This window comes from Epinephelus fuscoguttatus, linkage group LG3 (genome assembly GCF_011397635.1).
Source record: "Epinephelus fuscoguttatus linkage group LG3, E.fuscoguttatus.final_Chr_v1".
Taxonomy (NCBI): domain Eukaryota; kingdom Metazoa; phylum Chordata; class Actinopteri; order Perciformes; family Serranidae; genus Epinephelus; species Epinephelus fuscoguttatus.
The window spans coordinates 39,293,772-39,308,229 of NC_064754.1; the positions used below are offsets into that span (position 1 = coordinate 39,293,772).

The window sequence follows — 14,458 nt, forward strand, 5'->3', positions numbered from 1 at the left end:
GGTAAACAAACATGGCAGCACACCGGTAAGGTAAGACAACACGTTTACATGTCGTTTTCTATATGTTCTCTGACATTTATCCTAACGATATGAGGCGGTCTTTGTGGAAAAAAAAGCTTGTTTAGTGGACTAACTTTGCACTTGAAGGTTGCCCGTTCACTTACGTTTTAACAGGTCTGACGCTACAGCTGTATCTAGGCTAACGGCTAACATGCTAACTATTATTTTTATGTCACTAGTCACTTGAAACAAATTTAGGACGATAGGAGACAGGTTGAAATAAACCGAAATTTCCCTTTAATACATACACTATTTTAAATAAATCCGATGTTCACTTCCTGAAAACAAAGTTGCACTGTACTGTGATGTTGTTCCCCTCTTCAGCTTTAGATATAAAATACTGGTGAAATTTCCACCAGAAAACAGGCTATAATAATCAACTGGCAACTGTTAGCTAGGGTTTCACTCAAGACCAGAGTGGAGTTGTGTGAAACTCTCAAAGTACTGGAATGCTTGCGCAGGTGCAGGGTAGTGTATCAATAATCTGATTACATCTTTTTTTTGTTTTAGGGTTGTCTGTCTGTCCATCCGTCCTATTCTCATATCTCAAGAACGCCTTGAGGGAATTTTCTGAAATGTGGCATTCAAATGCCCGCTCGGGCTCAAGGATGAACTAATCAGATTTTGGATGCCAAAGGTTAACGTCACCGTGACCTCACAAAACATGTTTTTGGAAGAATGACAACATTTCCTTCAAATATCTAATAAGTTAAAATGATGAAGTGATGACAACTTATAACCAAAAGGTTAAAGGTCAACTTCACTGTGACATCATAATTTTCTGCCAAAACACTTTTCTTTCGTTATTTAATGTCATAGCTCAGGAACAGAAGAGACATTTGGGCAGATACTGAATTGGTGTCACTCATCTTGGGTGCTCACCTTGGATTACATAGATCTTCTGTGCTGTGTGTGAAGCATCAAGATTTTAGAATATGTAGCTTCTTTGCAGCACCATCCATACACAAAGCTTTGTCAGCTGTCATGGCTACATATAAATCTGGACAGACATGGGTGTAAACCGTACATGACTGGTTGGCGGACGCATAAAAGCGTGATGTGGTAACTCTAATTTGAGCTAAGAGAGGCCTTGATAATGAACTGGTAACTGTTAAATATGGCTTCACTCAAGTCTTGTGTGAGATTTGTGAAGTGTTGTAATGTATACGGATAGTAGTATATCCTTCTTTATTTTAAATCCTTTCATTCATTCATGCATTCATTCGTTATCTGTAACTCCAATCCCAGCTGACATTTGGCGAGCAGTGGGGTTTACCTTGGGTAGGTTCCCAGACTATCACAGGGCTGACACATAGAGACAGACAAGCATTCACACTCACACTCACACTCACACCTGAGGGCACCTGAGTCACCAATTAACCTGCATGTCTCTGGACTGTGGGAGGAATCTGGAGAAGATCCCATACGGTCACGTGGAGAACATGCCAACTCCACAAAGTGTAATTTAAAATTGTAATTCTGCTAATAATTGCCATTTGTACTAAACAGTAAACAGTTTACCTTTTTCTGGCACTAAACAAAATACAGTACCTTTTTTTTTTTTTCTATCCTAATTATGTGACACCGTTCCATGTATTCATCACCCAAGCCTGACCAGAGTACATGGTAACACGATTAAGTCAATCACAGAATGTACCGTATACTACACAGATCTGATTGTTAAAGCGTGTGCATTCTTTAATAGAAGAGCAGCAGCAACCTTTTAAGGAGGTTCAGGTTAAAATACTACAGTGTAAGAAAAGAGGTGAAGAATGCAGGTAGATCAAAATGGAGTTTGCTTTTTATTTCTTTGTCAGCTTGGCTTGCTCCATTTCTCTCTCCCTCTTGCCCTGGAGGGAGTTCTGCTCATTAGAGCAGTGAGCCCTGCAACCCCACAGGGATCAGTGTCACAGCCAGACAGTGACACACATATACACAGAAACACAGACACGCACACATACACACTCACAAAGAGCAGCCTGATGATCCAAGTACCCACACACATGCATACCCTTATCAACTTGTGCGCGCGTGCGCACACACACACACACACACACACACACACACACACACACACACACACACACACACACACACTGGCGTACACTCTTTCATCTCGCTGCTATTTTGACATCTCATCCCTGGAGGGAGCAGCTTAAAGATGCACCTTTCTCACCTCTTCTCAATCCCCAACCCCCTCCAACTCCCCATGTCACCTCCACCTGAGGTTGCCTCTCCCTCTCATCCTGTCTCTCCCTGCTCCGTTAAGCTGACAGGTGATATGATGATAGAAATGCCACAGACCTGAGGGCGGATGGTGCTAGTCAAATGGAATGCCTAGTCAAACCTTGAGGGAGTTCTGTCACGCTCCCAAGGTTTCTCACCGGGAACTTTGGGAAGTTTAAATTCAGATTGCGTCAGCAGTGTGACACAAGACAACACAGAATAAGGTCAATAAGATACTTAACTCAACAGCAATCAGTGATGGTTGTTTTATCCCTATCATAGATGAAAGTAGGCTTCACATTTTGAAATGAAGTGCTACAGAGACCGAACACATCAAATATTCTAGAAGAAAAGTGATAGCAGATTATATGAAGGTTTCCACAGAAACTTTAAAGAGACATTTATGATAAGGGATAACAACATTTCTGCGTGTTAGAATTTCTATATGTTTATTATTGGTGCAGTACTGGAAAAGGTTAATCAGCCTTATTGCTATGATTCTTGTATCCACCACTTGATGGCAGTCTTGAAATTGTAAAGGCTTCTCCTGAAAACTCGTCTGCAACTGTGTGTGCTACAATGTGTTCATTATGGCTAAACTGTATGCTTCAGTGTTGGCATAATGAACAGTACATGTTCAGAATTCCACATCCACAGTCAAAAATAATTCTGTCTGGCCCCGTATCTAATATGTGTTGTCTTTAACAGGTATGCCATCCCCCCGGAGCACGGGAAGAGACTAGAGCGTCTGGCTACAGGTAAAAGAATAATTTATATTCTCTTTGTAATCTCCATATAAATGGAGGCGGGGAGAGGAAATTAAATAATTATTAAATAACGATCGCAGCATACAGAAGCAGGTCTGCACTAAACAACAAAGTACAGCACATAAATTAAACTCAGCATTGAGAGGGCACTGGAGGTAATGGCAAAGCTCAAGATGGAGCATGCTAATGAGCTCTGACTACAAACATGCAAAAACTGCTGTTAGGAGAGATGTAAATAGGCAGAGATGCTTAATGTATTGACAAACCACTTTAGGGAAATCCATACTGTCAAGCATTAGTAGACTAAATAAACTGAAATGTGTATGATTACATTTAGAACTATATAATTGTGTGTAAAATGTAATGTTAAATAAGCCTATAAGGTTTTAGATGACAGTGCTGATTACCTCACTGGATAAATGTAAAGCAATAAAGGGTGAGAACTTAAAGGAAAACGAAGGTATTTTTTAACCTGGGCCCCATTTTCCCACTTCTTTGTGTCTAAGTGACTAATGGAAACAACAATTGTCTGAAATTGGTCCAGTATTGAGAGAGACCACTGCAGCCAAAGCAGCAAAACAGGCTGCAATGTAATCCCTGCGGGCAATGGAGGGTGTACACTAGGGCTGGGCGATATACCAACTACAGCTCCGACCCACTCACTCACTCACTCACTCACAAGTTCTCCAGCAACACTAAAAGAGACAAAGAGCTGCTCCTCTGTTTAATCTGTCTGTTAGACTGCAATGTGACATTGCACGTGCTATGCTAAATCAGTCTGTGAGATGAATGACATTACTGCAGTGCAATCCAGTGCTGCGCTGCATGTGTGGGAGACAGAGCCGCTTGATTGTGTCAGTGAGCGTTTGTTTGCTAGTTTGTGTGTGAAGTGGATCATAGCGCATCACTGTTCTTCTTTGTAGTTATAGTCTTTTGTGTGACACTGAGACAGCGCCTGGATGCAGACGACAGATGTAATTAAAAAATGCAGCGACAACACATACATTTCATTTACAAGATGTATGTAAAGTAGACAGTGTCTCTCGCTCCTTCCCTCCCTCAGCCTCTCTGTTGATGCTCTGTGCATACATAAGATTAATAGCCTAAATAAATAAAAAGCTTTAAATCATTTCCAGTACTAGATTCATTTGAGAGGCCATGGAAAGCAACTTTTGAACTCCCCCCCACAAAGATTTTTAATTGTTCCACACTACAGTGGATTTAGCTCTACTTGATCCTTTTATACTGATGTTATAGTTTTGTGGCCTGTGCTAAAAAAACCTTTAAACCTCTTAAGCTCCAGTGCTATATCTAATTTTTTTTATTTACATGCTGTGCAGCTGTATATTTTCAAACAGGGAAAAAATCTCTCTTTGCATTTTATTTTGATCAGTCTGTTTTTATGAAAGTGCTTGTGACATCTCAGAAAATATATGAGATATGAATTCTTGTCCATATCGTCCAGCCCTAGTATACATGGGTATACTGGATATACCAACGTCTTTGTCTGAGTGTTTACAGCATAGCCACCTACCCATCTACCTAATCGTACATCCACCTCGTCAACTACCCCTAAACCACTGCAATTGCACATTGTCAGTTTGTCCATTTGGAGAGTGCCTGGAAGAGTTTGATGTGTCCGCGTACAAACTGCTTTGTGTCAGAGTACAGAAAGTGTAGCTTAGATTTTCAATGTCATGGCTGACTACTTAACTGATTTGGACAATGTGGAGAAGTCTGTGAGATTTCAGAATGAGACTTCTCCTTGACTGAGACTTGGTCACACACTCTAACAAACAGACCAGATCAGCAGAAAGTAAGGACAAGTGTTTCATTTCTTGGTAGGGCCTTTTCCATAATGTCAGACAACTAAAACAACAATCTGAGCCTGTCTGTAGCAAAAACAAGCACTTTTAGTGGACGTAAACTGACAGTACACAGTTGCCCATAGGGATTACATTGCAGCCTGTTCATCACTATGGCTGCAGCGGTCTTACTCAATACTGGACCAGTTTAAAAAATGGTTTGTCCCTTTTGTCACAGAGACACACAAACATGGGAAAAAAGGGTCAACCACAAATGCACCAAAGTGTTTGACAAAGACAGACACATATGTATAAACATAAACACATATAAGTGCATAGATGTTGTGGAAGGATTAAAATAGAAACAAGTTAAAACACAAGATAGACCTGACCGCCTGGGAATAAAGGTTGCATTGCAACCAAAAAAACTAAACTCCACCTGTCACTTAGCTTTTTAGTCAGGCTTTTTATTCATGTATGTTTTTTGTGTGTGTGTTGGTGTTGTTGTTGGCTTACACTCCATGTTAATGGTGTGCGTGTGTGTGCATATTTTTGTCAGGTTTCTTTCCTAACAGCTTCAAGGGGTGTGAGGCTTTTCTTCGTCACAAGATGACTCTAATCTCCCCTTCCATACTGAAGAAGTATGGCATTCCTTTTGATAAGGTAGGCTCTTAGCCCCTTTGAAAATTACTCTCTGTCCTCCTCTTCTCAGCGTTTATACTCCCTTTATTTACCAACTTCCTGGAAACAGCTTTTCTTGCCAGTAAAATTAGCAGTGCTGGTTTTGACTGATTGCAGAAATTTGCAGTGGCTTATTTTAATTCTTTTCTTTTACTTGGAAATGTTTGCAAACCAAAAGGACAGTACAGTTTCAGTGGCAGTGATCTCCATGGGAAAAAAACAATCCTCCTTCTGTGTCTTTCTCTTGCCCTATCATAAAAGATTACTCAGGAAGCAGGAGAGTTCATGATCACTTTCCCCTATGGCTACCATGCTGGCTTCAATCATGGCTTCAACTGTGCAGAGTCCACCAACTTTGCCACTGTGCGCTGGATAGACTATGGCAAAGTGGCCACACAGGTAACATTCAGCTGAGAGTCTTCCTCGCACACCTTATGTCTTTGGGAAGTCTAACAAATAGGTGTCAGATTTGAATACAGTTAATTTCATGGTATAAAGTCATACTGAATCAAACAGAACAGTATTATAATTTAGCCTTAAAAGTGAACTCCAGAAGGCCTCTTTGTACTTTTCCCAAGCAGATATAACTCCCCCCTGTCCCCCTCCTCTTTCTTTCCTCCAGTGCACATGTAGCAAGGACATGGTGAAGATATCTATGGAACCCTTTGTGAAACGTTTTCAACCTGACCGGTACCCTAACTGGATGCTGGGCAAAGATTCTGCACCTCTTGACCACCTACTTGCCACTCCGAGTTCAACACCGGAGCTGCAGAGCTGGTTACAGAGGCGGCGGAAGAACAAGCCTACTAATAAAGGGTACTGTATTTACCTTCAGGCTACATCTGCACTAATACTTTTTCATTTTGAAATGAAAACAATCTGTACACACGGGCATTTTAGCACTGTTTCAGAATTAACCTCAGTCCATACTAGCATGCCTGAAAATGCATATCACATGACTATTGACCAACTGCAGTTGGTTGCTTAGTTAGAGGAAATACTACAGAGATGGCAAAAGTTAAAGTGAAATCTCAAAGATATGTAGACGTAAGCTAACGTGAATGTCATTGTTTCTAAAAGTCAGTTTCCGCCCATCCAGACTTAAACACAACCCTAGAATTTTGGAACTAAAATAGGGGCAGCCATGTTTGTGAAGGTCTCTGTTTTAGAGGTTCCAAAATGCCAGGGTAATGTTGATGCTGTTCTTGAACATAGCAGTAGATATATATTTTAAAACAAAAACGATTATCGCGGATGTAGCCTCAGACAGCATTATATCTGTATTCTATGCCATACTATTAATGAGAGTAGTGAACTGCAGCTAATGGTGATGGTGGGGTTTGAATCAGGAGTAGGAGTCGTGATAATTTGTATGATAAACAGTCCTCATCAGTGTTAGTAAAGATCAAATTTAATTTTGTATTAGGAAAAGAACATTTACTTAAAAAACAATTACATTTCCCACACAACATTCAGAGATACATATTGTGGTGATGGTGCCTGTGATAGTGGATCTGGTGCATTGGCTAGTGACATAGTGCGTTTGGCCAGAAATATTGCCACAGCTGCAAAAGCCAAATGCCATTGTCTCCTAAATAACAAAATTCCACATTTGCTCTCGTTTGTCAGCGTTAATCAGGGTTTTGATTTTGGATCTTCTTTGATTTCTCGCCCTTCTTACAGCAGCACCCACTCTCGTATGCGCTCAAAGCGCTTGAGAACCACTGAGGAGCCCATTGGCCTGGATGACAGCTCAGCTTTGACAAAAAGCAAGAGAAAAGGCTCGGGCGGTTCGCCCGGGCCCAAGGTGCGCCGGTCAGTGGCAGGAACAACCTGCAGGGGGAAAGAGGAGAAAGAGAAGAAAAAGGAAGCTGAGTCAAAGCACAACCAGAATCATAACTCTGCTCAGCTTGCTGGTAAGAGGTGATCGTGTGTGTATGTGTGTGCATGATAAAGACAGTTTGTCTGTCTGTGTTGAGCTTGTTACTCAAAGTTTTATCAGTCATTACTTTTTTTTCCTCCGATAAGCACAGCTAAGGCTAACATTAGATAGCTCACACATTTTTTTACCTGGGGGTCTTCTGTTGCCTCTAACCTGAATTTTTCCCAAGGATCTGTCTGAAAGACAGAGAATCAATCCTGGTGATAGGCAACATTTCATCCACCTCACATCCAGCCACAAGCTTCATTCGTTCTTTGTTTCTTGTAGCCTGTTGTCATATTTAAACTCCAGTTTTGGCTGTTTAGCCAGTGTTGGGCTACAGCCATCCTCATGGTGGTTTGTATTTCCTTCAGTTCATGTTGATTGTGTTTTTTGCAGTGCAAAGAGTCTACAATTGCAAGGTTGTGACAAATTATATCCTGTAATCTTATTACCGAAAATGTATTACTAATTAATAACACTACTTGTTACAGGGAAAAGTAATGTTATTACTGCAAAATGTAATAATGTCAAGACAGTAAAGTCTTACTACTAACGCGTTACTGCCCGACACTGAGTGAGACCTATGAAATTATTTTTACTGTCCTTGCTTGCTTGATGGTTGATTTTATTTTTATCCTCAACAGGTCCTTGCAGACAGATGTGTGTGGTCAAGGTAAATCGTGTAGAGAGTAATAGTTTGGGATTTTCAAATAAGGAGCCATCCCATAACTCTCACTGCAGCCCCAGTCCCTCCCCTGCTTCCCCTGTGAAGAACAACCTCCAGGCAGAGACGATCACTCACATTGACCCTGAGCAGCTCTCAGGGTCAGGGGTCATGAACAGGAGTCCTGAAGGACTCAGGCAGTCGCCTGAGGCTACCCAGATGTATCCAGGAATTAATGAGTCAAGGTGTCATTCTCCTGAACCACAAGACCTCTCAACATCTCAGGACTGCTCTAGCAGAGTCTCTCCCCTTGAGGCCAACAAACTCAGCTCATTTTCCCACACAACAAGCACTTCTGCTGAGACTGAGATGAGCTTGTGCCCCCCTGACTCTGGAGCTCAGACATCTAGTTCCTCATGTAGAGAAGACACTTTATGCCTCGCACCAAACACTGACAGTAGCATGGACACGAGTACTGAGAATTACACTAACAACACTGCTAAAGCAGAGAAAATGGACACTGTTGTTGATCCCAAACACATCAATCCACACTCCACCACAGAAGCACTTTATGATCTCAAAACTGAGCCAGCAGAGGGGGATAGTTACACATCATGTGGCTCCCTCTTCCCTTCAGGACACAACTGCAGTTTAGAAAAAAACAGCACTGAGGAAAATCTTTTCCCTCCTCTGCTACAGAGGAATGCAGTGGATATGCCACAACTCACTCCTGAGCCAGCAGATAAGTTTGGAATCTGCCCTTTGCCACCTGTGCTGATCCAAGAGATGCCCTCCCTCACCCCAGCCGATGATGGGCTAACCAGCGTTTCAAAAGCTACATCATGCAGTCACCAGGCTGCACCTGTGCTTCAGCGGGAGACGCCAACCGGCTCTCCGTCCTCAAATGGAGCCAAACAGGAAGAGAGGGAAACTGACCTAATGATGTCGAAAGAGCTTCTTACTGTCGAATATACCAACAAATGGCATTTAGAGTCTCCATATAATTGCGAAGGAGCAGCAGCGTCTGGTTCAGAAAGAAACACAGCTCATTTAGCTACCAATGCTATGCACAAAATAACATCTGGTGCTGTCCAGGAAATGCTAATAATGCCAGGAATTGCTGCAGAAAAGGATCACTCAGTGCTGGAAAATGTTAGTACTGGACAGACTGGTGCTTCCCCTCGCCAGCTAGTTCAGAGCAATGCACCTCAAACAGAGCAGCAATACAGCTTCCCAGAGTTAGCAAGTAAAGATAACTCAAAGGACTCAGCTCAAAGAGACAGTGTATTCAGTCTGAGCAGTTCTGGCTCTCTTTTAACTGGCACCTCAAACAATAATCCCCCAACCCCTTCCCCTCCAGTATGCACTCACAGTGACAGTCACTCAGCATTACAACTCCACCACCCCCACACTACATACTCCCCTTCGCATTGTATTTCCGAGAACCCATACATGGAGCCCAGACCGTTCTCCAGCAGCATCTGGAGAAACTTCACTTCCCAGGGTCCTGCAGTACTCATCCAGAGTTTGCACCCAGAGCTCCCTTCTGACTTCACCCACGACCCTCTACCTTACACCATGTGGACTGAACCTCAGTGCAAAGAAGTCACAGACCTGGAGGACGCGGAGCAAGACCTCCGAGAGTCAGAGAACCAGGAAGAGGAAGGTGGACCTCTCACCTGGGCCCAGCTCGAGCCCACCTCGCTGGTATCAGTTGGTGCTGTTGAGCCCCTGGGGCTTTGTGGAGATTATGAGCTCCATAGAGGGGAAGCAGATGGGTCTGAAGCCCTTTCCTTGTGCAGGGAGCTAGGGAGGCAAAGGGAGGCAGAGGAGAGTTTACACTCAGATACTGCTGTTTCACCTCTTGGGATAGGAGGAGGAGAGCAGGATGGGGTGTCTGATATGGAAGAAGGGGGATCTGATGTTGAAGAGGTAGAGCAGCAAGGTAGCGTCAAGGGAGAGAGCAGTAGTGAGTCATCTGATGAGGAGGAGGAGGAGGAGGAAGAAGAGGAGGAAGAAGAAGAAGAGGAGGAGGAGGAAGAAGAAGAAGAAGAAGAAGAGGAGGAAAATGATACAAGAAACTGCGAGTGTGATGAATCAGGCTTGGAACCTGGGGAGGTTTGTGCAGTGAGTGCTCTTTTCCACATCATACGAATTCAGTCTTTTGCTCACGTTTGATAAAAGCATATGTTATTTGCACACTAATGCCTTTCAACGATGCCTTTTCATGCCAGTACCCTGCTCTGTCAGTAAAGAGGACCACTAAGAGCTGGCGTCACCCACTCAGGAAACCTACTGCAAGGGCTGTACCCACTGCTGTCAAACAACAGGCTGCCAGCGATGATGGTGGGAACTCACTCACAAACACACAGTTCGCACAGTTCATTGAAAGGTATCGTAAAGGTTTAGCCTTAAAAAGACTCCAAACATTCAGACAGTGACACATGCACATGCTGGAAGCCAAGAGCCATGCTCATTTCAATAAAAAACCCAGGGACATTTCCTGTTGTGGTTGGTGCTGCATAGTGGGTGGCACAGGGCCAGAAACCATGATCCTTTGACTTCTGCTGGTTGCAGTACAGTTGCCATAACTTTTCTTTTTCTGGTTTGCAAACCAGTGTTCACCACACTTTAAAAATTATGCCATTTTCTTTGTTAAAAGGTAGGATAGCCAGCAAGAAATTAGGCTCAGGAGGAATAGAGTTGCTGCCTTAATACCATTAACAGCGAACTTTTAAATAGTAAGTAATGTCAGGTAACATTAATGTTCTCCCACAGCGTAGCTTTTTATAACCACTGAACCATTGCACTCTGCGGTCCCTCCCTCCCCTCCTCATTTTTCACATTTTATGTCCCCCCAAATGATTCGTCTGACGTCAATGCACGCATAAACCAAACAGATTTAACTCTCAGGCCTACCACAGTAAAATGACCTAGTGACAGATACTCTATTTGTTTTAACAGGGTGGGAGGGAGAGCCCTCAATTAACGAGTACTAATGCACATATACACACACAGTCACATTCATCATCTCCATGGTTGTGGAAAAAGGATGAATAATTCAGCAGCCATTTTAGTTGTTTATCCCTGAGTAAGAAATGACCATGAAATGACCATGGCTGCAAGAAGCCTATTTTATGATGATGAGAGCTCTTAATCATTTTGGGTAATTTTAAAAACAGACAGGCTTCCATTCATTGAAAATGTTTTTCAAGTCACTGGAGGAAATTGTCACCTCCGTGGATGGATTGGATCTGATTTAGCAGTAGTCCATTAATACCGCTGAAGTCAATTGTGAGAATGATGCATGCTGTGTTTTTGATATTCAGGGCACACTATTGTTTCACATTCAGAACAGGCTTAATTAACAAACTACCAGACAAGAGATTTGTACTCTGTATTGCATGAATCATCATCTAGGCCATAGTGAAAGAAGCAGCAGTTGAATAAATAAGTGATTGCCAGGTTGTAAGGCTTTTTTTTTTTTTTTAATCTCCACTCAGAGCCCCCTGAAGCGAGCCTGGCGGAGGAGGAGGAGCAGGAAATGGAGGCGTGGGCGAAGCCCCTCATCTACCTGTGGCAGAACAGGAAGAGCTGCTTCACAGCGGAGAGGGAGTACAATGCTCATGCAGCCACCATCCAGCCATACTGTGCTGTGTGCACACTCTTCATGCCCTATTATCAGGTAAAGTGGAGTTCAACAAAAGTATCTAACCTGTGTCATTTGATGGATGCTAGATTGCAAACTGTGTAACATTTTCATTAGCGCCTGTATGTGTTGCAGACACGAGCGTAAACACATTTTAAGATATGATTGTATCACCAAGCCACCGAGCTGTAGATGTAAGAATCAATACTTGCAGATCACATAGAGCAGGACTCTTGCTTTTGCTCCTTAAGCTCCACAGGATTTAGTTCTTCTCATGAGGTGGGGTGTTTTCAATTTTACCTGCACAGGTCAGTGACTCTAATCCCATCTGGAGCGAATGTCTATTTTTTTTTTTTCTACCCTAAGCCTAGTAATACTTTAGGGCTGTCTTGAATACAATTATTTGGGCTGCAGAGCTGTGCTTGTAATCAACAGCGAATATGTAAAGCTTTGGCTGGCGGGTGGGTACTGATTATGACACAGCATTACATGCATGCATTACACAATTTAGACACAGCACTGGAAGACAGCTGCTGAACTGTCAGTTCAATGTCTGCCCAGTAAACACGAGCTGACACAGCAACAGAGGTTAATAACTAACTAATAAGTAATGTTAGCCGTGTGATGCTAACACTTAGACCTGTCACTGTGTGTGTTTGCGTGGACTCTTACCAGCTGTCTCAAGCTCAGAGAACCAAAACCAAATTCCTGCTCAACGCACAAATACCTGAATGGTCAAACATTTGAGCTCAGCCCTATATTACACTACTTCGTTTAAGTCTAGCCTGGAGAATTTTCGAAATTGTTTCTCTGAAATTTCTTGAATAGAGCTATGCTACTGTACCAACACAGTTTCATCAGCTCAGTGCACAGTGTGACAACAAAAATAAAGTTATTTTGTTAACCTGATAGATCACTTTGTACCATCAATCAACTCATACAATGTTAGAGAAAATAAAAACCCTGCTAGCTAATCAAATGAGCTGTTGTAATGTAATGTTATAGCCTGTCATGATGTGCAGAGATATATTCTGTACAACTCTGTTGAAAATATCAGGCTCTTTGTGCTCTCTGTGAAAACATAGCCATGAAAAGAGACATTTAAGTAGTTTGCAACCGTCTGAGTAAATAATGAAATTATAGCTCAGTAATTACCAGTGAATAATAGTAGCATTGAAAATAATACTAAGCCCGCTGGTGATGAACGTCACATGGTTTTCCTGCAGCTTATCATTGTCTTATTACAGACCCAGCTCCTGTAATTTGCCACGGGCTAAATTGCCATCCAGTGACGGTTGTCCACTTTAATTACTAGTAAAGAGGGGAAATATTTTATTATCTGCCTCCTTCTTTGATATTAAGAAATTCTCAAGAAAAACATGACAATGACATTCTTTTATCTAGGCTGAAGACAAAGCAGAGGACAACACGCCTATCGTAGCTAAGGACACCTCCACATCCTCATCTCTGATGGAGGGCCTCACACGTCCCTGTAAAGGTCTGAGAAGGACCAAGCCCCTGGTACCAGAGATCTGCTTTTCTTTCCGGGAGCAGAACTACCCCCCCACTCCCACTAACCCTCTCCTGCAGGAAGATGGCACCTCCCCTCTGCTCTACTGCGAGGGCTGCTGCCTGCAAGTCCATGCAAGTATGTACGCACAAGGAAAGAGAAGTGTGTGTGTGAGAGAGAGAGCATGTTGCGTCCTAAGGTTGATACTGGAAGCATCTATTTACCTCCTACCTCACCAAGCCACATTGTTTGTTTCTAAATGTTGTGCTTGTTTTTCTGATGTCATTGTGCGAGGGTCAGTGGGGTTGAGCACTGACTCTGTCTCAATGTTCCACCCCCTCTCTGTTTCCCTTCCTCCCCCCCTTTCTGTGGTTTGGAGTATTTTATTTCCCTCGTCAGCCGAATGAGGGTGAATCCTCTGTCTTCACCACACATACTTCCTGTCCAAAAGCCCCAAGCCAGTGCAACAAGGCCTCACACACGCACTCTTTAAAAACCCCCAGAGCCTTTCTGTTCCACTGGACACACAGACGCGATACGCTGTACATTATCTTAATCCCTCGTTCACACACTTTAACAGCCCGAGATCTCTTTCCCAATCCATACACATTTTGCCAGTATCTTGAGCTGTACACACGCAGACACACACTTTATGAAAGTCTCACACACTGTCCCAAATCCACAGCTTTAAAATGACATTGCTTCTCCTTAAGTCAGTTTCAATCCCTCATACTTTCCTGCCACTAGTGTTGATCCCACCTCATTTTTTACTCTGGAGAGTCTAGGTGTTATGTATGTGCTGTGTGTGTGTGTTTAACTGCTGCACACCGTATGTACTACACATGCATTTACTTGCTTTGTGTGAGAGTGTGGAGGTACAGCAGGGTGGGAGTAGGAGCTGAAGTGTATGTCATCTGACACTGATGAAAAAGCCACAAGTTTGGTTTCGAGAACCAACAATAAGTACAAGTTGATGCTGCTTTCCCCCCGCACTGTTATTTGAACTTGGGAAAGGAAAGAGAGGTGAGCTTGGATTTTATATTTGGTTTGGTGATGGATAGTGGGGGAAAAGAACGGAGACATGCACACACATACAGACTTTAAGTGTTTCTTACAAATAAAAATTCCCCCCAGCTTATGTGTCTAAAACCTCTAGGAATGGATTTTAAGCA

The 14,458-nt window shown here is 42.8% G+C and overlaps 1 protein-coding gene across 7 annotated transcripts in view; it reads left to right on the forward strand.

Moving 5' to 3' along the window:
• kdm4c (lysine (K)-specific demethylase 4C) overlaps positions 1-14,458 on the forward strand; it is a 42,704-nt gene that overhangs the window by 10,436 nt on the left and 17,810 nt on the right. For 5 of the 7 annotated variants that reach the window (XM_049571049.1, XM_049571047.1, XM_049571050.1 and 2 more), the window contains exons 6-14: positions 2,995-3,044; positions 5,418-5,521; positions 5,801-5,938; positions 6,162-6,355; positions 7,223-7,455; positions 8,108-10,254; positions 10,362-10,473; positions 11,631-11,812; positions 13,181-13,424. In XM_049571049.1, coding sequence (XP_049427006.1) covers positions 2,995-3,044; positions 5,418-5,521; positions 5,801-5,938; positions 6,162-6,355; positions 7,223-7,455; positions 8,108-10,254; positions 10,362-10,473; positions 11,631-11,812; positions 13,181-13,424 — 3,404 coding nt within the window. The remainder of the gene's footprint in view (positions 1-2,994; positions 3,045-5,417; positions 5,522-5,800; positions 5,939-6,161; positions 6,356-7,222; positions 7,456-8,107; positions 10,255-10,361; positions 10,474-11,630; positions 11,813-13,180; positions 13,425-14,458) is intronic. The other 2 variants (XM_049571048.1, XM_049571046.1) reach the window with 2 other exon arrangements.